This window comes from Macrosteles quadrilineatus, unplaced genomic scaffold, assembly GCF_028750875.1.
Source record: "Macrosteles quadrilineatus isolate MER2022 unplaced genomic scaffold, UCM_ALF_1.0 Scaffold_4__1_contigs__length_99947679, whole genome shotgun sequence".
Taxonomy (NCBI): domain Eukaryota; kingdom Metazoa; phylum Arthropoda; class Insecta; order Hemiptera; family Cicadellidae; genus Macrosteles; species Macrosteles quadrilineatus.
Window position 1 is genome coordinate 34,927,846 of NW_026542597.1, and position 27,138 is coordinate 34,954,983.

The following is a 27,138-nucleotide window of genomic DNA, read 5'->3' on the forward strand; positions in this document are numbered from 1 at the left end:
AAAATTAACAATTCCAACAAACGTTTTATGATAGGCCTAATTATAATTTAAATAGAAATCTTACCCTATAATTTAAGACCTAAATATAACTTAGTTCAAAAATTCTTCAAATCCTTACTTATACTTGGTCAATGTGTTAACAAAAAATAATATAGGCCTAGGCCTTACTATTCATTTTATAGTACACTTCTCTATACAAACAGTTGTTTATCACCAACTTTTCTATTGACATGCTGAGATTAACGTAGCCTAATTTGCTTGACTCACCTAATATTAGGATTAGGTTTCCTGGGAGCATATAAACCAAAGAATGGCATCATTTTGGTTACGGTATTGACCCAAGTAGACCTAGGGAGTGGAGGTCTAAACCCAAATGTTAGGGATAGCTGCCAGGCGACAGGGCCTAGTAGAAATTAACCTTTAAACAGACAGGTTGGTACATATGCATTTTTTAACAATAAAGCAGTAATTATGTGAATGAAACGTTTGTAGATTGTTGTTCCTACAAACTGGTGTAAGTAAATGTTTCCTCTTTGATAATATTGACAATACTCAACGTTTGTACCATGTATTCATGTATTGTAAATTTTAGCTCAAATAATTATTTTTAGGCCTATTTGACAGATTTATTATTTGGTTACCTGGCGCCCTCTAACTATCGTGAATTGATAATATGCACCTCTCTCTGCACTCTGCATTTTGCAAAAATAGCCCGATTCTTTAAAATTGACCAGATTTTGATTTTACCATTTACGGTCTTGGTCTTGCCCTGACTGAATGTATTTGTTTGGTTTGTATTGAATTGAAATATTGACGTATGGCTGATATTTTATTTCTTGAATTTGACATTGACATCGACAGCTTAACTGGGCCAAACATTTAAGCTATGCAGCTGTGATGTTTGCCTAGCTCTGGAGATTCTGCCCAATGCCCACCCACGGGCTTAAGAATAATACAAGTTTATCCATAGACCAACTAACACATTTAAGTGTGTTTTATCTACTTTAATACTTCCTTATTAAATGGTGACCATACAAAGTAGGTATTAAGCCAAGTATGAATGGAGATGAGTGTAAGTGGCGCGATCTTGTAGTCTTGTTAGTGACTAAGGCCGACATTCCTTAGACACAGCTTTCAATCACATTTCAATTAATAGCCCATACAGCTAATGGCAACCTAAGAGACCGACATCCAAACCACATTTTTGCCTTGGTATATACGAATTGGTCTAATTATCAGGATAGTACTGTGGATAGTCGTATTACTCACTCGTGCGGGCGTTAATCCCCACCAGGGAGTATCGCATCCACAGTGCATGCCTATAAATATCCACAATTCGGAACCTCCTAGTAGCTGGATTGCAGGACGACGCAACCCGTCCCAGTCTAACTAAGGGGTCGTCTACATATTACGTATTATCATCAATACTACATATTATCAACACTTGGTTCAATAAACGAGTTAAACGTGAGGATAATGGCCGGGGGGAGGGGTTCGGCTTAGCGTCATGCATTGTTACGTGGAGGGGTGAGGGGGATTTCGAGATGGCTACGGTAACGCACTTAAAATCTATTTTTTAAGTACCAAAAATGATTAAGTTATTTTATAAACAGTTTTCTTAGGTAAACATATTCATAATATCAGTTAAGATAATTTTTTTATTATTGGTCTGGAACTGATATTCTAGACCTAGTTCCAAAACGCCTTAACTACTCCTAGTTCTGATCTTTCATTCTTGAAGACATCAAAAATGGATTCGGTCACACTAGGTTGAATAGGATCGCAAATAAGATTAATCTGAATTTTGTTCAGTTAATTAATTTACCGTTATGTAAATTAACGGATCCCCACCAGGGAGTATCGCATCCACAGTGCATGCCTATAAATATCCACAATTCGTGACCTCCTAGTAGCTGGCTGGATTACAGGACGACGCCACCCGTCCCAGTCTGATTCCCAGTGATAATGATAATGTACTGTTAAAATGTGCATGCTTAGCTTTATTATTGTCTAGTATTAGCGAATTTCCCTATAGGGAAGTAGCTTTTGCCGTAGGTGGCATGGTAAGACTTGGGCCTGGGACCGATTTACTTTTTCATTTTGATGTCCCCAGAGTGTCCATTCGTTAAAATTTATATATATATATAGATTTATATATATATATGTGTGTGTCCGTGAACTCGATAACTTGAGTAATTTTTGTCCGATTTTAATGCAATTTGGTTTGAAGGTGTAAGGTGGGATAAACTTGAATGAGTTTGCGAACCAGCATGATCGGACCATGGGAACAGGGTTTTACGGGGGGTTTATGGGGTAAAAATTGGTTTTTCTAATTTTTGACCCTCTAAACATGAAATTTCCCAATTTCTCTCCTTGTTAAAAAGCTTAAAAAACAAATAATTTAGTATATCAAAGTGTTTTTGTACAATTTTTGGTTACGGAGAAAATTAACAAAAATGTATTTTCAAATTTCCCATGTTATTCTTATGGAGAATGTTGTAAAATAAATGTTGTAGTTTGCTTGTTTATGGATATATTTTGATCAAACTTGGTAGATTTATTTATTTTATACTAAATTACTATTTTTTACTAAGAAACTCCCTTTTTTACCCTCCCTGTAGCAGTAAGCCTAGTAGTCATAAAACCTAATGTGAATTAAATACAGAAAATCAATTCAGGCAAATGGAAATTCACTTAGTCTGCAGGTTTGCTGTGGTGGGGGTATTCTTAATCCATGGTCACGTTGAGATAAAGGAAATTCTTAACTCTATGGGGAAAGTTTCGTTGGCCGGTCTCTTGCTCTTGCCCTTGCCGTGCTCTTGCCGTGACAAGAGGAAGAAAACTGTCAAAAATTCTTGGGCTCTTGGGTCGGTTTGTTTTTTTTTAGCGGAATTCATCGTTTTTGATTGAGTGGAGTGTGGAGTGGATACTGGACTTGGACTAGGATCCGACGATCCGTTCGTTTTCCTCATCGTGAATCGTGAGGTTGAGAGTGAGATTGTGTCAATATGGCAGATCCTTTAAGTTTGTTGCGTCAATACAATGTTAACAAGAAAGAAATTATCGAAAGGGAAAATCAGATTATTTTCGGAGAGTTTTCTTGGCCCAAAAATGTTAAAACAAACTATCTCATGTGGGGGTAAGTAAATCGATAGATCATAGTGCTAGTTCTAAATACAAGCTTAAACCTAGGCCTAGGTTACTGTTTTCCCCTAAGTCATGTGCACCTAGATACTTTTTCCCTTAGACTAAAGGACATGGTTTTTACTTGTTACTGCTTGTCATTTCCCAGCAGCACTCTAAATGCCATGCCCACTGCCCAGTGTCGACTTAGAACAAGGCTAGGTAATTATGCAGCAAGTGCCATCTGTGCTTATCAGAAACAGCTCGAAAGTGCTAAGAAAAGGAGACTAATAACGGTAATACTGAACTTACCCTAATAACAATCATCCGTTGAAAGGTATCGTCATACAGTATGACACAGGGTATCAATACGTAAATTTGCAATAACAGGCCTAGGCCTACTGATAGTTTCATGGGAATTGTCATTCAGTAACTTAAGGTAGGCCTACCTATTGTCATACAGTGTGACACTAAGGATAAGTTTATCAATACGTAAATTTGGCGTACTTCCAGCCATTGTACTACTCATATGGTATTGTAACCTTTCCCCCTGGCTATGTTGCTCCGGCTGACTCAGGATGGGCCGGGTTGGGTAAATTGGTCTTACCAAAGTAGAGTGTTCTTGAAGGTTGTTGGTAACTATAGATGGAAAGGGGGCCACCTCGTTGATGGGAGATCTTCAGAGTTTCCAACGAGGAATAAAAATTCTAAAGTACGGTAGGCTATTAACACTTTAAACTTTTTTTTTGTTGATGAAATCTATCCAGTCATTACTGGTCAGCGATGGATGTATGGTATAAAGGTATAAAGGTGTAATAAAACTCTACCCAACCGCAAACAAACGATTGAGTTACTGATAACCAGAGTATTACTAAGCAAGTACTTACTCAACCATTCAAACTTTAGTTGACTCAATGATTTGACCAAGTTTGTAAAACACCATAACTTAGGCCTAAGTATTATCTTAGAATTATCAAGTACAATAAATACCTTTGAATGTAATTGGCTTTCTTGTTCTTCTTTCGTCCGAACTGTAGTGAGTAAGTTATGCAATATCTAACCATTGCAGGCTTGGGTTTGCTTCAAGCCTACTGTTGGCTAGCTCAACAGCCGTTATGTTCAAGCTAGGGCGACCAACCTTAAGCTTAGTGCTTGAAATGTTTACAAGTCCATGTGAACGTGACACACACCCCTTCCAACTAGAAAATTTCCCAAATTTTCTACATCTGTGTATTTGGTATTTGTTTACATAGGCCTACTTTAGGGGCTTCTAACAAATTTTGAAAAAAAAATGGATCTCATTATTTGGCCTATTATTTTGATCACTTTACATTTGGCACTTTTGGGGAAAAACGCCTATTTCACCCTCAAAATCACGTTTGAAAAACGCCAAAAAGTTCTAAAAATCTGTGTTTTTATCCTACTTTTTTAAATGTGTTTTACTATTTAGGCCTACTTTAGGACATTTTAAACACTTTTCCCAAATATAGTATAATCCTAACCTAACACAACCTAACCTAACCTAACCGTGGTTTAACAAGAAATCCGTCATTTTCAGCATATTGCTAACCTAAGCATGGGTTAGGTCGGGTTAGGTTAGGTTAAGTTATGTTAGGTTAGGTTAAGTTATGTTATGTTATCTTATGTTAGGTGGTATATATAGGCTAGGAGTGTAGTTACCAAACTAAAATATAATATAATCTGGATCATCTTTAAATGGTCCAAAATCGTTTGGTCCAACAGTTAAAAACTCGTTTGTTTGGTCCAAAATCGTTTGGTCCAACACTTTAATATGAGTTTGTTTGGTCCAACAGTAAAACTATTGCGTCCCTCAAATTGAAGGCGTTCAAATATCCGCGTACATAAGCAGTAAAGTAGTAAAGCGTAGGCCTACATAAGCAGACTTAAAGCTCAATAGTGTATCATACGGTTGGAAATCTTATAAATTAACAGTTTTTATCACATTTGGCAACCTTCTAATATACAGAGTGTACGAAGGTGTTTTAAATGTTTATCATACACCTGAATTTTTATTGTTGTATCTATTTACAATGGAGTGTTTACTATTGATCCTCCATAGTTGTCTATAAGTTAATTCTTAATCAAAAGTTTAAAATAGAACATGAAAATTACATTTATTAGCCTACTCATATTTTCTGGACGTCCACAATTTCCTGGAAAAATTTTGTTTTACAGAATTATATATAAGGATCTTATTTTCTTATGTTCTTCTGTATAGGTATAATGTCATATTTAGCAATATAACGTTCCATTACGAATAATTGTATAAATCTTAATATTACAGTAACTCTTTTAACGATTTCTTATTGCATTCTGTTATATCTATTGTACTGGTTGGTGTCTGCCTTTTTGACTACTTTTGACTAGATGATATCGTTGGTATTCTTGGAACTATTTCTACTTCAAACTTATCACTTATGATTGTTCCTTAGATGTTTTTTATAGTCAGTCTGGTTCTGCTGCACAGCTTGGGTGGACCTAAGTTTCACAGTAGTATTATTGGCATTCCTTCTTTTAGTAACAGTAATGTGATCGTCTTATGACAAATTGTGAGGCATTTGTATATCTGAGATAGGACGCACAATTATTTTTAACGATTTATGTTACATTGTGTAGGTATAGAACAAAGGATAACAATATTAAAGAATTACCACCACTTTCATTGATTATAATACTGATGATTATAAACATACCAAACTTAACACTAACTTGGCTTTTGGAGTCAATAGGTTACATACATATGTTATTACATACATACATAAATAAATACATACCTCCTTTATTATATATATAGATGGAGTTAATGGTTGACAATAAGCCACAACAAATACAAACTCTTTTCTTTTCAATAACTTATTCTTGGTTCTCATGGGGAGTAAACATAACATATTGGGAAGTTTTACAAATAGGATATACCGTATCTTCACTGAGAAATTCACTTTATATATTTGTATTATTAACTACTGTACATGATTGTTACAAATACCATGACAAACGCACAACAAACATAGATTGAATTTAATATATAGATAAACTAGCTATTGTACCCGTGCTTTGCAACGGGAAGAGGACACAAAATAGAAAAATTTTGATCTTTACTATTTGTTGTATTAAATAGTTACATCCTGATGGTAAACCTTAGTAACTTGTTAATGCTATTCAATATCATATCATAAATCATAAATCAGAAATCTTTATTGGTCATTAAATAACATATGTTACAATAGACCTCGTTAACAAAAAAAGGGCCATAGATTCTAGATAGTATAACATGGTCTATAACATGGAATCTTCACTAAACTTAAATATAACAAAGACAACAAGAAAATAAAGCTAAAATCATTTGAAAAACACAGAACTATATATATGAAACAAAAGTGAGGTACCTACCTACTTAAACAAGTGTTTGAAAGACTAGGTAACAGTTGACTAGGGACTAAGTAAGAACTAGATAACAATTTTACCATTACAATTGTATTCTGCAAAAAATTCATCTAAACTGTAAAAAGGGTGGTCAGCAAGCCAAACCATCAACTTTTGTTTTAGCCGAGTACAAGGAATGTCAAGTATTTCACTTGCAAAACAATTTACTATTTTTACTGATATACTAGCAAAACTTTGCTGTACTGTTGTTAGTCTGGTGTAGGGCCTATCCAAAGCAGATCTTCCCCTTGTGTAATATGAGTGAAAATTATTTCTTGAGCTAAAGAAATGTGAATTTTGTTTTACAAAAATAACACACTCTAATATATACAAATTTACAGTTGTCAGGATACCTGTTGCTTTAAAAAGAGGTTTACAATGGTCCCTCAACCCTGAATTGGTCAACAGTCTTACAGCCTTTTTTTGAAGCTTTAAAATTATTAGAATGTGGGTGGAGTTACCCCACAGTAACAGACCATACTTTAACAGACTTTGAAAAAAAGCAAAATACGCAGATCTAACATACAAAGGAGGAACAAAATCTCTTGGACGTCTAATTAAAAATAAAACTCTTGACAATTTCTTACTTAAGTTATATAAATGGGTTGACCAGCTTAAATCACTATCCAAATCTATGCCTAATAAATTTACACTTGACGAAAAATTCTTTTCTTCCTCAGGTGTGCGACCTAACCTAAAAACAATAGTTTGAGTCTTTTCAGGATTCATAAAAAACCCATTGACACTGAACCAGTTCCTAGCTTCATTGAGGGAAAGTTTGGACAGCACCATGAGTTCACTAAAGGTACCTTGACTATTTAAGAAAGTGGAGTCATCCGCATAAATCACAGAAGTACAGGACATACATTTATCCAAATCATTAATCATTATAAGGAAAAGAACAGGGCCTAACACCGAGCCCTGGGGCACTCCGCAAAAAACCTCACTCTCATCTGACAATATACCCGCAACATCAGCCTGCTGCCTGCGGTCTGATAAGTAAGACTTAAAAAGATTGAGTTCTGTGCCACGGATACCGTAGTACTCAAGTTTATTCAAAAGTAAACCATGGGGAACACAATCAAACGCTTTACTCAGGTCAACTAGAGTTGCCTGGGTAAGAGAGGCGTTTTCATAAGAATTTAGCACATGCTGCACCAAGCGCCTTACCGCATCCGTGGCACATCTACCCGTTCGAAACCCAAATTGCCAATCAGATATTAGGCCATGGTATTCAAAAAATTTCATTAATTGTGATTTTATTATGGTTTCGAACACTTTGCCAATCACAGGAACTAACGAAATGGGCCGGTAACTACTAGGATTCTCCCTCGGACCCTTTTTATAAATTGGAACAACTTTTGAAAACTTCAGTTTTTTGGGGAAAAAGCCAGAGAGCAAGCAGCAGTTAATACTTGCAGTGAGTGGCAACAAGATATACACTATAATAAGCTTTAGAAGGTTAGAGGACATACCATATGCATCTGTGCTGAAAGAGGATTTCATATTATGCACAACACTATATACTTCCTCACAAGACACTGCACTGAACTTGAAGGATGATGGAGAAGCTGGTGTATTCTCAAGTAGTGAAGTGGATGCAGCAATCGAAGGTGTCACCAGTGCCGCTGTCTGCTCCACAGATGACACGAAGAAATCACTGAAGTCTTGTGGAGATATGTATCGTAGGGGGTTGGTGTTTGGCTTCTCCATATTACCACGGATGATGGACCAGGCAGCTTTGCATTTGTTGGTTGCAGATTCGATTTCTATTACATTGGCGTTGAGCTTGGCTGTTGCAAGAGATTTTTTATAAGTCCTTTTTAGGGTCACATAGGTTTCCCTATCAATCTGCGAGTCAGATGTTTTATAGGCATCAAAAGCTGTTAGGACTAAGTCACGCTGGACTTGAAGCTCTGCTGTAAACCAACGATTTTTTCGTCTAGGTTTTTTACTCTGATAATTTGGTAAGATTTTCTTGAGAGGGAAACAATCATTGATAGTTGATTGGAGCTGATCAAACAGGATGGTAAAAAGATTGTTGCTGATATGCCTGCCATCTGATACCAGACCTGGCCAGTCAATATTACCGACAGTAGAGATAAATTTTGCTTGGTTAACAGGACTATAATTCCTCTTTACTTGGTATTCCGTCGTAGGTTTTACAAGTTGTAGAATTTCCACCTTAAGGCAAACTGCTAAATGGTCTGACAAGGCAAAGTTTCCAACGCAGACAGCGAAGTCGCTCCTCTGAAAGTTAAGTGCAATGTTGTCGAGGCACCTCACACCCCTTGTTGGCTCAAAGTTGGAACAGAATAAGTTAAAAGAACGCAGAGTGTTTTGTAGAGCCCAGTCGTCTGCTTTTTTTGAACCGACATCAATATTTTGATTAATTTCATAGAACCAACTTGTGTATTTGAAACAGCTGACAAAATATTTTTTTCCTTTTAAATATGATTACTCATAAGGTTAACATTGGAAACTCCAGAGCCACTTAGGCGGAGCCCGAAAGGACTTTTGCGATAAGAGTGTGTCTATATGAGCTATATCAATGCGTCTATATGAATGTGAGCTATCATCACACCAAATTTCAGGCCAATCCGACCATTATTTTTCGCGTTTACTTGTCACAAACATACATACATGCATCCAAACTTTCTCATTTATAATATTAGTAGGATTAAATAAACCATCTGTTAAACATTAAATGCAAACTCAAAGCAAAGTCAATGTTTATCCACAAATCTAAGGAATTAAAACGTGTTATTTTAAGATTGACTGGGGGATAAAAAGTAAACAGGACACAAGCGAGCGTAGCGAACGAACTTTAACCAGGACGTGATTGAGCCATGCGAACGAGCTCACTTATGAAGTAAAACGGGGCAAAGCCCGCGGGGACAGCTAGTTATATATAAACTAGTGTACCTGTTGCTCGAATTCGAGCAATTTCTAAGTATTACAGGTGTTATTTTAAAAAGAATAACAGTCATAATTTCTAATGACCTTAAAAGATTTGACTCAAAGATTATGGAAATACTCAAGATGTACATAACAGATTGATATAATAAACATTTCTTGTAAATAGTGTTTTCTACAAATAGCCTTACTCATAGCCGCATTAGGTTGTCCATAATAACTGTTAGGTATAAATTCTAAAAAAAACTGTATTTCTATTTCTTCTTCTTGGTGGTGTTCTATGTCTTTCCTATGTTTCCATAGTTTGCAAATCGGCTCTTTCAATGATTAGGCCTACTAAGAAATGCAGCACAGTGTTAATTCAGTTTTCTTTTTAGTATATCAAATTATCCAGGCTCTCTCGTTTTTTTCCATTGTAATATTTACGCCAACCCAAATTCAAATACAGTAGAGTCCTGTTAGTCCGAAATGGTTGGGACCGGGCCCATTTCGGATTACCGAATATTTCGGATTACCAAATATTTTGGATTAAACGTTTTTTTTTTTTTATTTAATTTTTTTTTGTCTTAGGACGCAGGCACGAGCCCGCGATTGTTTTTCACATTACTTAAGGCTAGACCTAGTGGCTACAGCATTATCGCTTAATAATCCATTTGTGATTTGGCGGGATTGGAACCCGGAACGAAATGAAAAATGTAAATAACAAAAAAGGTGAAATATTTACTAAAATACTCTACAAAAAAAGTCTATCTCGCCCGGCCGCTACAGAATACTTTGACGAGTACAGCTAACTGTGTTAAAAGTTTAATAAAACAAAATTTTAAAAAATTTCAAAAAATGTTCAAAAAAATTGCAACAAATTTTCAAAAAACATTTTAGTATTTTTAAAATTTTAATTATTTTATAAAAAAAAATATATTTTTTGGTTTCGGATTACCGAAGTTCGGATTATCGGGACTCCACTGTAGTAAATATTTCTTACAACCAAGTCAGTAAATGTTTGTATTTGTAGCAATCTCCTCGTTCCCGCCACCAACCCTGGCTAAAGTCTGACAAACTGCGTTTCATAAAGGTCCATCTCCCAATCATATTCCAGTCTCTTTCTGATGTTAGGTATATATCCGAACGTATACCTTAAAACGTTAACATCAAACACTCTGCTCCCAACGCATTTGCCACTCATCTAATATCTCCTCTCTTCTGTTTCCGATGTAGTCCTGCCCGCCTCCTTGTCTTCCAAAATCAACAGCCTATGCAGCGATTTAAATTGAATGTGAAATCTTTTGGCGGCTGTTGGAGAGCACACTAAAACCCAACACGGAAGGGTGCTTGCTATCAACGACAATAGTATTGGGTATTCGGCTATCAACAACAATAGTATTATTTGTATTTAGTTCGCGTCTACCAGTTAAAGTTCGTCGGCCTCCTCCTATTGGCCGTCCTGGTCAACTTCTAGTCTCCATTATGTCGAAAGTTTTTTTCGTTATGTTTTGATTTCGCGCAAATAAAAACTGGTTCAAAACAGTGAAACATCAATATTTTCAACCACTCTAATAAATCCTTATAGCACATGTCTCCTATTTTAGTATAACCAGCTGTTTCAAATATTAGTGTAAATTTCAAAGTATTCATCTGTTCAAATGTAAACAAACATTTTCTCCCAAAGAATAACATGGGCACTTTGAAGGCCACTGGGGCAGAGCCCTGATGGAATTCATAAGTTATTTTTGTTGATGGCAAAACTACATGCTAAGACCTTTCTAACGACACCTTGGACATGGTGATCGGTAGCACCACTGCTCCAAAACAATTATGACATAAATATGCCTAGCGTATTAAATATATAGATAAATATATGTATATGTACGTGTATATAAATGCAAACATATGAATTATTTAGAAACAATGTATTAATACATTGGTGATGTGGTTGCATACAATGTCCTGACAATGTTCTTTTCTGAGATGAATTTATCCTTTAATGTGCAAAGTATCTACTAATTTAGGCCTAACAAGATTAAAATATATAATGGCTACAAATTATCAGACATTCAAAGAATGCAATTAAAACTTTAGATGGCATGTTAATTGATTTAGTGTACTGCTTGGAATTGGTAAGTTATGTACCATAGTATGCCTACATTCTAGCAGTAGTTCCTAAACAACTCTGGAAAAGTTTTAAATAATTTTTCAATTTTAGATCCGGTAAAGACGGAGCCTCAAAAGAATACTACACTTTGGAGTGTCTATTGTTTCTTCTCAAGAATGTCACCCTTTCTCATCCGGTGTATGTGCGGCAGGCTGCTGTAAGTAAACAGTGTTTTCCAGCCTAAACCTGTCATGTAGTTTTTAGTTCCTGAATCGAAAGATGAACTGAAATTGTTATACATTTTCTACAGCCGTAATAATAGGCCTACAGGTATAAAGAGAGATTATGTCTTGTAAGGATATTTTTCCTTATCAATTTGTATTCAATTAAAAATAGATTTTCATTGGTAGCCTTGAGTGGTGTCATCATTGAACTCTCGGTTTCCCGGTGAGAGCCATGTCAAATCGCACCACACCATATAGAAAATAGCTGGCCCAACAGACGTCGTCCTGTCCTAATGTGGTTTTATGTCAAATGCTCGTTCATTTTCAAGATAAGCTCGTTCACATGGCTCAATCACATCCTGGTTGAAAATCGTTCGCTACGCTCACTCACCTTTTGGTTGCAAATTAGCTGTTATTATAAATTTAAAAAAAATAGTGCTGCACCCTGTTGGTTAACATATTAACTTTTTAATGCTATTGAAAATCACAGAATCAAATTGTTTAGTTGAACCAGCTGTTAAGATTCTTTAATTCCATTTAAATATGAGTACTCATAAGGTTAACATGGGAAACTCCAGAGCCACTCGGGCGGAGCCCTTTTGACGGATCTGCACCAAACTTCACAAAAACCATCCTTGAATAATGCTTAATAATGCCTGAAAGTTTCATTACAATCTGTCGAGCGGTTTCGGAGTCCATAAAGGACAAACAAACAAACAAACATACATACATTGGATTTTATATTTAGATCACACGATTCACCCATTCTCTTAGTGACAAGGCCATAGGTACTGAGAATGTCACATAATAGAATGAGTGAAATGTCTGGTTTTGTATATAGGCTAGTGTAATACCGATATGACGTGACTCTCATCAATAGTAAATTTTTCAAATGATATTTATTGCTTCTTTGTATGATAAAAAAAAAAAAACTATATTAAAGTTACAGAAAATATGATTCAGGCAGTTCTGCAGATAACCTATCCCATAGGAAAGTATTATCTGAAGACTCTGCAATTCATATTATATTCATATTATACTCCTATAATAGGAGTTATTCGATTAAAAAAAAATCTGGCTGACTTAGTTTAATATCACATAATTAATTATCCTATTGTAATATACAAATATTTTATGTTACTTTTCTTGTAAGATTTTCTGCAGCAATTATTTTTCTTTTTAATCGTCTTGTTTATTTTTGTGGCTCATAATAAGGTAATATCATAATTGGGGACCCTTTTCTTGTTGTAAATGAACACAATTTTTAAAATTGCTTTTATCAACATTATCAAAGCTTGTAAAACTCAACATAGGCTCACCTTATGTTGACTTTTCATTGACAGGTGGCTCAACGTTGTTTCCACTTCTGTCAACAGGATTGATTGGTATGATTGTTTCTTTTGTGTCACAAGTATTGCGTTGTGTTAAAAATTTATAATATTTATTTTTATGCATTGGCTAAGTTGCAGGTTTTGATCAAGTGGCACGTTCAATCTCAACCAAACTAGTCATAATTTCGCTGTTGAAATTTTGACTACAGACAGGAGTATGAAAGCATGACTTTAACATGTGGCACTTAAGGGCTAGAAAATGTATTGTTAATAATATTTATGTTTACAAATTCCAGGCTGAAAACATACCAGTGGTACGCAGGCCTGATCGTAAAGACTTGTTGGCCTATTTAAATGGGGAGACAGCAACATCGGCGAATATTGACAAGAGCGCTCCATTGGAGATCCCCACACAGGTGAAGCGAGCCCCAGATGAGAGCATCGAGAGCGTGGCAAAGAAACCTCGATTGGAAGACATGCAGGATGTGCAGCGAGTCAAGCAGCAACTGGCCGCTCGTCTGGACGCACCGAAGGAGGCGTCGGTTACTGTAGACAACATCAAGTAAGTGTGTTGAGAGTTTTTGTTGGAGGGGGTCGGTGTATAGCTACCCTTGGCTAGTTTAACCTTATACCCTTGTGTAGCTTATAAAAAATCATTTGATCAATAGGTTCTTAGTGAATCCCTACGGTGGGACATCTATTTCTTTTATTCCCTGTGGACTCAATATTGCCTTTCCTAGGAATGTCACCTTTCTAAAATCCTTTGAGGTTGTTGATGAGTCTCGCTTGGGCTGAGTCCAGCAGCAAGTGTTCAGAAGCTTCCACCGTTCCACTACTGTTGCACAAATTCAGCATTGGTCTGTTTGACTAAGCCCTACAGGTCGATCAACAACCCCACCACTACCATTAAAGTTACATCTCCTCTTTGTAGGCCCAAAATGCCTTTCTAGTCAATTTTGAAGAATCTATTAGTGTCTTCGACTGTCTGGTCCCTGGATTGATATTCCATGCTTGAGCTTTCAGGCCTCTTAAAGGAGAGTTTCATAAATAAAGAGTTGTTGTGCTCTTTATTTATGAAACTCTCCTTTCATTTCTTAAATTAAAGAGTTTAAAGTTAACATGCATGATTATAGATCTCTCTCCGAGGCAATGTCAGTCGAAAAAATCGCAGCAATCAAAGCCAAGCGGTTGGCTAAGAAGAGAACTACAATCAAAGGCCATGACGACATCGGGATCGGATCAGACCTCAGGGTCATGTTGGACTTTGATGTGGACGTAACTAAAGACATCATCTCTCGGGAACGGCAATGGCGGACTAGGACGACCATATTACAGAGCACAGGAAAGGTAAACAATGTTTGCTTTTAACACACAAACACACCACCTCGTCTTTTATTAGGTATAGATGTGTGCATAAACCTGATAACTCGAGTAATTTTTGTCCGATTTTGATAAACTTGTAATTTTGGCATGAACGTGTAGGGTGGCATAAACTTGAATGAGTTTGTGAACAAGCAAGATTGGGATCTTTTCAAAATATATAAAACAAGTATATATTTTGAAAAGATTTAGCAAATTTATTTCATCCTGTGCTATTAATATTTGATAAAAACACGTTTTCCCTTCCCAGTAGCAGCAAACATAAATAGGCTACTTATCAAATCGAATGCCATTAAAATGGAGAATAAATCTGACATGCTAAAAGAAATATTTTAGTATAAAACTAATCAGGCAAATGGAAATTTGCTTAATCAAACAGATTGCCCAATATTTTGAGAGCAAAAAGAGGCAAGTAAATGAAAGATAGTAGTATTTACATCAATATTGATGGCAGAGGGTGTGTGATCTTGGCAGAAGACTTTCTGTGCATTTTCTGTTATAGACAATAACAATACAATGATGCCAAAAATGGTCAGGAGTGTAAAGATTTGAGTTTCGAATCTCAAAACTGAAGCTTTTCCAAGTCTTGGTCGGTTTTGAAATTTGATTTTGACACATTCCTAATTCATTATAACACATGAATTAACTTTTTTCTAGATTTTTGCAAAGAACATTTTTGCGATCCTGCAGTCGATAAAGGCGCGTGAGGAAGGCAGACACCGACCTCCCGCGGCTACACCTATCATGACTCCTCGAGCCACACCCATCAAACCCGTCATTCCTCAACCCATTGTGTACAACCGATACGATCAGGAACGTTTCATTCGCCAGAAAGAAGGTTTGTTAATTTATTTTCCAGCATAAGTAGGCTACACAATGTTTGAATTGATTGGACTCACTATTTGTAGTTGTGTAGTCTCGCAAGAAATACTTTGAGTCAATTCTATGGAGTTTGTTGATTTAGTACCAACTAGTTGCTCTGCCCTTGCTTCGCTACGGAGTGAGAATGCAGAAAAGAATAGTTCAGTTTTACTTTAAGATAATATAATATACTAACAGAAACATTTACAACACACTTACCAGGAAACATATAGGAAAAGGCTCAATCGTGCTTATTGATTATTTAAATGAAGATCTCTTAATGTATTATAGTACCGGTACTATAAAATTATATAGTGTATAGCATTTAAAATATATGCAAAAGTATAATTCATTGACCACATGGCACCAAGAAACAATTCTCCTTGTAAACAAATCCTTATTAATACGTGAAGGTGAGTTCACTACTCCTCCGTTAATAATGGACAGATTTTTACAAAGGATGTGTCAAAACTAAGTATTTTTTGTGTAGACGCCCCCTTTCACCAATTCATGTAATAAAAGTCCTCGGGCTTTGCCCCACAGGCCATCAAATTCCCAATGTATTTCTTATGAAGAAAAGATTTTGTTTACATAAACAGACGAATAATTTGTATTAATTACAGCTGTTCAGATAGTAAACACATGATACACACAAGAGCGTTCGTTTTCAGAGTGAGTGAGTTTTCAGTTTCGATAACTGTAGAGAAGTGATTGATTACACTTTATCTTTGAGTTGACTGTTTTAAGTAATCGGATTGTTATTCGTTTTGAAATAACACCTGTATTACTTTGCAATTGCTCGAATTCGAGCAACAGTTGTGCACTAGTAAAATTAAATAGCAGAACAGCATTTCTGACAACAGCTGGAGTTTCATAACAATGTTTGTTTCCCATGTTAATCTTATGGAGAAATACGAAACTTAAAAGGGCCCCAGGGCCTCACTCTCTAATTATTTTCCTAAAAATAAAGTTTCCTGCACCAAAAACATGTCAATCGGCTCAGTAGTTTCGGAGGAGTAATTGTCACAAAAAACCTGCTTGCGTATTAAATAAGTATAGATTTGTAAGCTATTGTTGCAGTGGGTAAGGCTACACTGGAGGCTTATCCACAGTTACTTTAGGTTACGCAACTCAGTTATTTCAAAATAACTTTATTGACAAAACATATGATTAATCAATTAAACATAACACATGTTTTTTAGCTTGCTTCCACACTTAACTTAGTCTTAAGTTCGTCAAAATAGTATTTCTTCTATCATTCAAGTTAATTAGTATTGTTTCTTGTTTGTCAACAGAAACGGAAGGTTTTAAAATTGATACTATGGGAACATACCATGGAATGACGCTAAAATCAGTGACTGAAGGCAACCAACCCAAGAAACTACCTCCGCAACAAAACCCCCACCCACCTCAGCCCATACCTACGGCTCAGGTAAATGAGAATTACATTCAACAGTGATGAAACCTTGTAGATTTTGTCTTTGAGTGACAGAACGACCAAAATCAATGAGACTGATAATCGGATGTCAGAAATATGGAAAATTTGTCTTTGTAAACAAGAAGAAGAAACCTTGTGAATTATATTGCTCAAGAGTAAGAATTATTTAGGTTCTCTCGGAACAAGAGTTGCCTAATTTCACCTCTTATTGACAGGCTCGCATGGGATTGGTTCCGTCAGCCAACAAGCGAGTGTCTCGGACACCGATCATCATCATCCCAGCAGCCAACACATCCCTCATCACCATGTATAATGCCAGAGACATTCTGCAGGACCTCAGGTAACACACTTACGATTAACATAGCTTTTTACTAGGGATGGACGAGATTGGATTTTTAGTTTGAGACAAGATTATTTATTTCTCATAAAATTTCGAGACGGGATTTCCCTTCTCATACATAATGGGAAATGCACGTTCAACATTTTTACATGATTTTGTACTTTTGTTAGATGACTGTTTAAATACTAAAATAATAATAATAGGCAAGAATATTGAAAATCTTTTATTAAAAAACTTCATCATAAAAAAATGTATATTTATTACGCCTAACTTATTAAAAGTGCTAACGATTAGGAAACATGGTGATATCAGTTAGGATAAAGTTAAGCTTATATCCTAAAATAAAAGCAATAATAATTTGTATAAAATAGTTAGCCTACTTGTTTTGGCTTTGTTTATAGTAGTAAAACATGCCTCACACCGCTTACACTTAGTAAAACTTCTCAAATGATAAAATAATTAAAGTAATATGTACATGCAAAGAATTAATTAAATAAGAACACCTTCGCAAAGGAAATGCAACTACAACGCGTTCCTTTATTGCGGGTATTGCATTGACTTAAAATTTCCCGAAATTTTGAGACTTGACCTTCCCTACTTTTTACGATTCCTGTAAGTAAATTATATGACAACTGCGTAAGTAGATCTTCATTATAATAAAAAATTAAGGATGTCAAAGGCTGTCCAATTTTACATATAAAGGATAATGTTAAGATGTTTGGTATAGTATGATTTTTGTTTTCAATCAATGATTATCTCTTTGTATGATTTAATGTAAAATAAATCAGTTATCAGGATTTTGATGAATTTTGGTAAACTGCAAAACAGTAGACTAGATCAACAGCTATTCAAATTCTGCTTTGAGAAGAATAAAGGTTGGTTTATCGGCCCAAATCTAATAAAAACCTGTTGGATAGCCGATTTTTTTGGACACCTGTTCATGCCCTTATTGCAGTAGTAGAATAAATTGAATTGTGTGTGGGTCTAGTTTTATTATGAACTTTATATTCAAGTAAATTATTAAGTGTTTAGTTAAATGACCATGTTGAAGGTAAAAATACAAGACTTAGTGTAAGTTTGTTGATCTTACCTTTACAACATTTGACTTCATGTGTGGCATTTTCTAATTAGAGTTTATTACAGATTTGTAACAACTGAGGAAAAGAAACTGCAAGGAGCAAAGCGTGACAATGACATTCTACTGCAGAGACGTAAGGATGGCGGACTGACAGTTCCGTACCGTGTCATTGACAACCCACAGAAGTTGACACTGGGTGACTGGGACCGTGTGGTCGCTGTGTTTGTGATGGGCCCTGCCTGGCAGTTCAAGGGATGGCCATGGGATGGCAACCCTGTGGATATTTTCTCAAAAAGTAAGTGTGTTTATCCATGCCACGGGCAGTTTTGTGTATTCTTTGTTTGTTTTTTTTCTCAAGGAAATGGCTCAAACTCATACATCCGCGCCAACCCCCTAGTTGCACCTGTAAATCACACTGGCGGATTTAAAATTTCATCAGTCACAATGGATGCTTGTGGGGATGCTATTGACACATTATTACGTAGTTAAATTTTAATAATTTGATCCACCTAACAAGTCAAAATGAACCACATTTATCAGCTAGGGAAACTTTCTATAGGTCAAAGAACTCAAAAGAAACGGTACCGTGGCAACCCTGTAAAAATGTCTGCAAGTGTAGATGTTAAGGTGCTCACCACTGTGTCGTTTGTACAGTCTGTGGATTTCACCTCAAGTATGATGAGATGAAGCTGGACAAGAACGTGGAAGGTTGGGCTGTGTCTGTCATACAGCTGTCTCGCACCAAGCGGCATCTCGACCGAGCGGCTCTCATGGTGTTTTGGGAGCGGCTGGACAAGTAAGTGACAAGACAAGCCCAGTCCAAGTTCTAACTGATCCTCTTGCAACAATGTATTTCCATTCCTTCCTCCTTGTTACCTTGGTTTTGAGTATGGTTTACACGTGTAAAATCAGAGGGATCGTAAAGATGCTGAGTGTTTTTCCAAGTTCTGCTTGAATGGCCTTGTCTGCACAAGATGGGGCAGTGATACTGATTGTGTTGAGACACTCAGTACCAAGTATGGTGGACCAGACATGCAGAGGAGTGTGACGACTGGGAGGGAACGTGTTTAAGCTATCACACAATCCATTCAAATTGCTAACACAACTAGTTTCAGCTCATACATGGAGCCATCATCAGGCAGTACAAAGGATGTTTTCTTTCTACTTAAAAATAAACATACATTATACCCCCGCCGCAGCAAACCTGCAGACTAAGCGAATTTCAACTTGTCTGATTACATTATTACTAAAATATTTCCATGAATAAGACATATTTATTCCAAATTTAAATAACACTAGATTTAACGAGTGCTTAGGTTTGCTGCTACGGGGAAGGTAAAAAGTGTTTTTTGACCATACGTCAATAGTATAGGATGAAATAAATAAATTTGCCAAATTTTATCAACATATATCCATAAACAAGAAAACTGCAACAGTTTTCATTTTCTCCATAAGAATAACATGGGAATTTTAAATAACACTATTTTTGAATTTTATCCGTGACCGTCAGGCATATAACAGCGCTTCAATATACTAAATTATTTCTCTTTTTAAGCTCTACAAAACAGTACACATTTGTACCAAATTTCACCAAAATCGGATGATTTTTGCTCTAGCTATCGCGCTAACGGACACATATACAGGGTGTCCATAAAAAACGTTTCAGGACTTTGGGAAATGAATCCCCATACTAAAAGGAAGAAAAAAGTTTATGGGAAGGTATGTCCGAAAATGCATATTAACCCAGATATCCGCCATTTTGTTTTTTATACAATTATATTTTTATCTGTGAAGTTTTTTATTTGACGACTATGAAATTTGATATACATGTTAACATACACAAGACCTATGATAGAAAAAATAATAAAGTTGTTCCGATTGTAAATTTCAAAATGGCAGCCGTTTGAATTTTTCTAACTTAAATAACTCAAAAACGGCTAATTCTATGAAAAAATGTCAAGAACACTTTTTTTTAGCATTTTTAATTTCCTATGAAACGATACCAAGATCAAAAAGATCGAACAAAAGATAACTGAAATATAACGTTTTTTGTGTAAAAATAAGGCAAAAATTAAGGGTTCCTCGACTAACTTTGCCTTATTTTTACACAAAAAACTTTATATTTCAGTTATCTTTTGTTCGATCTTTTTGATCTTGGTATCGTCTGATAGGAAATTAAAAATGCTAAAAAAAAGTATTCTTGACATTTTTTCATAGAATTAGCCGTTTTTGAGTTATTTAAGTTAGAAAAATTCAAACGGCCGCCATTTTGAAATTTACAATCGGAACAACTTTATTATTTTTTCTATTATAGGTCTTGTGTATGTTAACATGTATACCAAATTTCATAATCGTCGAATAAAAAACTTCACAGATAAAAATATTTTTGTATAAAAAACAAAATGGCGGATATCTGGGTTAATATGCATTTTCGGACATACCTTCCCATAAACTTTGTTCTTCCTTTTAGTATGGGGATTCATTTCCCAAAGTCCTGAAACATTTTTTATGGACACCCTGTATATATGAATTTGAATTGATGGTGTTTTTGGCCTCTAGGGACCTCAAAACGAAAAATATATCGGTCCCGGGTCCAGGTCGTACCATGAGTACTATGGTAATAGCTTATTCCCTATATGGGAAATTCGCTAAAAAGCGTGTCGTCTTAAATATATATTTATTTTTACTTGTTAAATGTGACGCTATTCATATGAAAAAAAGAAACGTCCATTGTTCCGCCTGAAACTAGTTGAGTTGACAATTTGAATGGATTAACTAGTAGCAGATATTTCAAATATTGTAAAATATTATAGGACTTGGTAATCTGGGGTTAACATACAAAGATATTTGTGTTAGGTACTATGCTAGTTTCCCTCCTGAGGACCTAAACAGATTTCAAATTCCAAAACATTTTGAAAACTTGTTTTTACTTATCATGATAGAAAATATCTGCACTACTCACTCAAATAATATAAACTTACTATAACAAAAAAAATATATAGGATGGAGAGGACACAGCTAACTCACCTGATGAAAGGTTGCAGACGAGTCAAAGAACACATAAAATCACACACATAATAATACTTAATATTTCGCCTCTTTCAGAGGCTTCTTCAGAAGTAGGCCTAGATGGTAGTTACAAGAACAAACCGTTTAAAAGAGGATGGCAGTTTGAATTCAAAATGTCTGACAGGTTGTCCAACTGACACTACACAAAGCACTAAATACAGGCACATTGCAATATTTTATTTACATATAATATGTATATTGAAAAGCAAATTAGTTATGTCCATGGAAATAAATACTTAAGAGTTAGCTGTGAGGGTGAGGATATAGGATATTATCTAATGTTGAGGTTAGGTGGGGTTCTGGAGTTTGTCACAAACTGGTAAGCTAATTCCCATCTTCTGAGCATTGAACTATTGCATTGGATTCTGTAATTTTTATTATGGTATGTGCTGGTAAAAGTTTCTGTAGGATGGTGTATCTGGCAAGATTTACATCGGTTTTCATTGCATGGGTATGAGCCCGGTCTTGGTTTCTCAGATGGTATTTTTGATGGATTTGGGAGTTTTGGGTGGACTAGCATATTCCTCAAATTTGGGGGTTGCCTATAGACTATGGAAGGGGCTCTTGAAAGGAGGTTTTTGGTTTGGCTGGAGGACTCTAGGATTTTGAAACCTGTTTTGAGGAGGTTGTTTAGTTGTTGCAGGCCAGGGTGGTAAGTGGTTATCAAATTTACTTGAAGATGGTTGGTATTTTTCTTTGTAGTAGGACGTGGGTTCTGAGCTGCTTGGATCTGAGATTTTACGAGAGTGCCAGGATAGCCTCGGTTTTCGAAGGCTTTTTGAAGTTGGGTTTGGTATTGTGTACGGTCTTTCGGTTCTGAAATTAGGCGATTTCCCCTTAGGGCAAGACTGTAAGGAAGTGATCTCTTGGTGTTATTCGGATGACAACTAGAAAAATGGAGGTATTGTTGGTGGTTGGTCGGTTTTATGTGGATAGATGTGGTGAGGTTATTGTTCCTTAGATGAATTGTAAGGTCTAAAAAGTTGATGGAAGTCTCAGAGAAATACCAGGTGAAATTTAGCGGTCCAAAACTGTTGAGGTCTTCCAGGAACTTCCGTAGTGATTCTTCACCGTGGGTCCAAATTATGAAAATGTCGTCAATGTAGCTAAACCAGCATATTACAAACACTCCAAATCCAACAATATCTCCCCAGAAACAACAAATCTGTTAATACCAGAAGAACCCATCTGCCCAAAAATCTACATATTACCAAAAATCCACAAAGGCATAACACCACCGCCAGGAAGGCCCATAGTATCAGGCTGCAGTTCTTTAACGGATCGTATCTCTTCATACGTAGACGCCTATCTACAACCGCTAGTACAAAACTTGGCCTCATATATCAAGGACTCCAATGATTTTCTGCAAAAACTTAACAATGTCAAACAACCACTCCCCGCTAACACTCTCATGGCCACTATTGATGTCACCTCACTCTGCACAAACATACCTCATGTCCACGGCCTAACAGCAACAGAAAACTACCTTCAAAACAGACCCAAAGGATCCCTACCCACCACTTCGTTTATAACTCAACTGATAAAATTCATTCTGGAAAAGAACTATTTCCAATTTCAAGACAAACACTTCCTACAGATCAAGGGCACTGCCATGGGTACAAGAATGGCCCCATCTTATGCTAATCTCTACATGGGGAATTATGAAGAAAAGTTTTTGTCTAGCCGTGAACACCTCCCCATTTGCTGGTTTAGATACATTGACGACATTTTCATAATTTGGACCCACGAGGAAGAATCACTACGGAAGTTCCTGGAAGACCTCAACAGTTTTGGACCGCTAAATTTCACCTGGGATTTCTCTGAGACTTCCATCAACTTTTTAGACCTTACAATTCATCTAAGGAACAATAACCTCACCACATCTATCCACATAAAACCGACCAACCACCAACAATACCTCCATTTTTCTAGTTGTCATCCGAATAACACCAAGAGATCACTTCCTTACAGTCTTGCCCTAAGGGGAAATCGCCTAATTTCAGAACCGAAAGACCGTACACAATACCAAACCCAACTTCAAAAAGCCTTCGAAAACCGAGGCTATCCTGGCACTCTCGTAAAATCTCAGATCCAAGCAGCTCAGAACCCACGTCCTACTACAAAGAAAAATACCAACCATCTTCAAGTAAATTTGATAACCACTTACCACCCTGGCCTGCAACAACTAAACAACCTCCTCAAAACAGGTTTCAAAATCCTAGAGTCCTCCAGCCAAACCAAAAACCTCCTTTCAAGAGCCCCTTCCATAGTCTATAGGCAACCCCCAAATTTGAGGAATATGCTAGTCCACCCAAAACTCCCAAATCCATCAAAAATACCATCTGAGAAACCAAGACCGGGCTCATACCCATGCAATGAAAACCGATGTAAATCTTGCCAGATACACCATCCTACAGAAACTTTTACCAGCACATACCATAATAAAAATTACAGAATCCAAGGCCATCATACCTGCAGCTCAGAGAACCTTATCTACCAGCTTCAATGTTCACATTGTCCAGCCCAGTACCTAGGCCTAACAACTGAGACTCTTCGAAAACGCATGAACGGCCATCGACATGATGTTAAAACTAGCAAAGAAAAACCAGTTGCATAACATGCCTTATCCCACCAACTTCTATTTGATGACTGTTTCACCATAAAAGCTCTAAAATCATTGCCAAAGAACCAATGCAATAGTTCAATGCTCAGAAGATGGGAATTAGCTTACCAGTTTGTGACAAACTCCAGAACTCCACCTAACCTCAACATTAGATAATATCCTATATCCTCACCCTCACAGCTAACTCTTAAGTATTTATTTCCATGGACAAAACTAATTTGCTTTTCAATATACATATTATATGTAAATACAATATTGCAATGTGCCTGTATTTAGTGCTTTGTGTAGTGTCAGTTGGACAACCTGTCAGACATTTTGAATTCAAACTGTCATCCTATTTTAAACTGTTGTTCTTGTAACTACCATCTAGGCCTACTTCTGAAGAAGCCTCTGAAAGAGGCGAAATATTAAGTATTATTATGTGTGTGATTTTATGTGTTCTTTGACTCGTCTGCAACCTTTCATCAGGTGAGTTAGCTGTGTCCTCTGCATCCTATATATTTATTTAATCCAAGCTAAATGCTTTTTCCTAAAAATATAACAAAAAAAAGTGAACTCTACTCAAAGAATTAGGGTACTATACCTAGAGCAATTCGGGAGTGTCCCTGAACGCCAGGTAGGCTCACGCACACACGTTCAGTCCTCACACACACAAGGACAGTGGATTAGGACCGGCCACATTCTGTAGTTTTCTGTCCCGCGCTCCATTAATTAGTCACAAGTGGCAATTCCTTAATTAAATGTATAATTTGTTAACTTAAATATCAAACTTAAAATAGTTAGCAGTGATCAATTCTGCTCATCAAGACGAGAACATTGATACCAAACACAATGCGCCTTTATAAAACCTGAAATATATTGCAGTTATGTTATTTGAAGGAATATTTATGCAAATCATGGATTGTTTGGTATCATTTTTATTGTAATTTTCAGGGGAATTTAAATGTATTAACAACAGTTTCTATTAAATAAAATTACATTTTTAGAAAGTTACATTTTGATTATAAGTGATGTATAAAAGAACTAATGAAGGGAAAGTACGGCCGGTCTAGGGTGGCTAGGATCGGTCCTAATCCTCTCAGGGTGAGTGTGCGTGCGTGAGAACGGAACTGACCATACTGACCTGGCATCCAGGGACACTCGCAAAATGCTAAGACTATAGTATGGCTCTTTACTTTTATAAAGTGGTTTTTAGCCATACTTAATCTTTTGTGGATGATTCTAGCTGTTCTTGCTGAAAGATCTGTACTTTGAATTAAATTATAATACTTGTTAAAATGTAAAATATAATATTCAGTAAATACAATACACTAATATTAAATGTAAATTTGTTTCTGTTGAACAATAAATAAACCTCCTAAGTAGGGATGGAGGAGTCCCAAAATTTCGGGAAATTTTTAGGAAAAAAATATTCCCGATTTTCGGTACGGGTTTACATTTAATTCGGGAATTTTTCGGGACGGGATTTGATCCTATTGTCAGTGATTTTGCCGTTCGCGAGTGACGATGACAACGCTATCGCGAGAGATGTTTGTGACTGTGGAGTCATACAACGACGATCACGCCGTGACGCAGAGTCATTTGGACAATCCCGCTGTGACCGCAGGTCATTTTGACGACTGCACCGTGACCGCGAGTCACAAGTAAATTGTTACCTATTTTTTGTTTTTTTAGATAAGTGTCACAAATGGTAAAAATTGATTTTTTTTGTAACTGCAATTCTCAAGTTTTTATGCACAGGAAAAAATCCCGTCCTGTCCCAAAAACCGGATTGGAAATAAAAGCGAGTCACAAGTAACCTGTAAATTGTTACCTATTTTTTGATTTTTTAGATAAGTGTCACAAATGGTAAAAATTGATTTTTTTTGTAACTGCAATTCTCAAGTTTTTATGCACAGGAAAAAATTCCGTCCTGTCCCAAAAACCGGAATGGAAATAAAAATCCCGTCCATCTCTACTCCTAAGGATTAAATTTAGCTTGACATTGTCATAGAGTTAATAAAAGTGTGTTTCTATAAAATAATTTTTTTCTGTTGCAGACATCTCATCAAAAACAAACCACATCTTCGGTTTTGAAGCTCTAGTCGTGTGCCTCTGTATATACACCTCAAGGAATTATTTCTATTGATTTTAGATATACACTAAGCTTAGTAAGCTTCCTGTTTATATATTACCTATTTTCTTGTCTATGTAAATACTAAATAGCAAAATAAAAAGTATTAATGTTTTTTAGAAATTAATTTAGTCATTAAAGCAGTTGTTTTTAAATTGAGTTTTATTCTAATCCCATTATAACTTAATTTTTAATGTAGAGAACTTTGTAGTTTTTCAGTTTACTGTTTATGTGAGGATACAACAGGCAATTTATTTCTTTTGGTATCACTACATTCTAGGTCTTGCAGTCAGATTTGTGTTAAATTTTGAAATTTGTACACCATTTACAGGTGGCAAAAGTCCCGGGACAGTTAAATAATTTAAAACGTAATAAATATAGAGCTTCAAAACTTGATAAACAGTTACTGGGCATTAAAATCATTTTTAACACATTAAACGATTTAATGTGACCTCCTCAGGGGGACGGCCGGCTAGGAGTCAGAAGAAAATCTTAGGTTGATATGCAAGTACATCTATTTAAAGGTCTTTCTAGTAGAATACAATGCCGCAAATTTTAACTCAAACGGTCAACTAAGTCAAAAATGACAGCTCTCCAAAGATTAGATTTCTTGAATCTGCAATATTGAATCTTTGAAAGGCTGCTGTTTTTTAACACGTTAGCTGCCAAGGCTATTTTTGGGGGGGATTGTTGCATTGCCAACTATATGCTCACGTAATATTTTAGTTATATGATGTTATTTATACTTATCTAGGTTAGTTATAATGTTATCTGTCCAAATACCTAAAAGAAAATGGCGGAAAAAGTGTCACCCCGATCGGGGTGACAGTGATTGTTTTCAGTCAAACTTTGCTGGAAAAAATCGCTGTCACCCCGATCGGGGTGACACTGAAATTCGACCATTTGGGATGTATTTAATTTTGTTCGGTTGGCATTAGCGGCATTTTGGCGTGTGAAGACAACAACACCTGCTTATTACTCGACTGTGTTATGTTTACTTCTTCTTGTGTTGTACTTTTTAGCTATTTATAGCCTAGTTTTTGTGTTGTTTTTCATAGTGCATTGTGGCTTTTGTCCAATATGAGTGACAATCTTGGTGATAAAGATAT

General features: G+C 36.1%; 2 protein-coding genes across 3 annotated transcripts in view; one reads left to right on the forward strand and one right to left on the reverse strand.

The window, feature by feature from the left end:
* The window catches only part of LOC128992248 (uncharacterized), a 28,457-nt gene extending 27,684 nt beyond the window's left edge, over positions 1-773 (reverse strand). The window contains exons 1-2 of one of the 2 annotated variants that reach the window (XM_054415724.1): positions 642-773; positions 268-418 (exon numbers count right to left, since the gene is read on the reverse strand). In XM_054415724.1, coding sequence (XP_054271699.1) covers positions 268-320 — 53 coding nt within the window. In that variant the 5' untranslated portion in view covers positions 321-418; positions 642-773. Of the gene's footprint in view, positions 1-267 lie in introns of both variants that reach the window. The other variant, XM_054415725.1, reaches the window with a different exon arrangement.
* Positions 774-2,916: 2,143 nt separating this feature from the next.
* Positions 2,917-26,118, forward strand: LOC128992675 (parafibromin). The gene is made up of 10 exons (XM_054416374.1): positions 2,917-3,139; positions 11,684-11,789; positions 13,424-13,689; positions 14,261-14,474; positions 15,165-15,345; positions 16,664-16,800; positions 17,022-17,146; positions 18,290-18,519; positions 18,879-19,020; positions 25,956-26,118. The coding sequence occupies exons 1-10, from the start codon at positions 3,009-3,011 to the stop codon at positions 25,990-25,992; spliced, it is 1,569 nt and encodes a 522-aa protein (XP_054272349.1). The 5' UTR covers positions 2,917-3,008; the 3' UTR covers positions 25,993-26,118.
* The last annotated feature ends 1,020 nt before the right edge of the window (positions 26,119-27,138 follow it).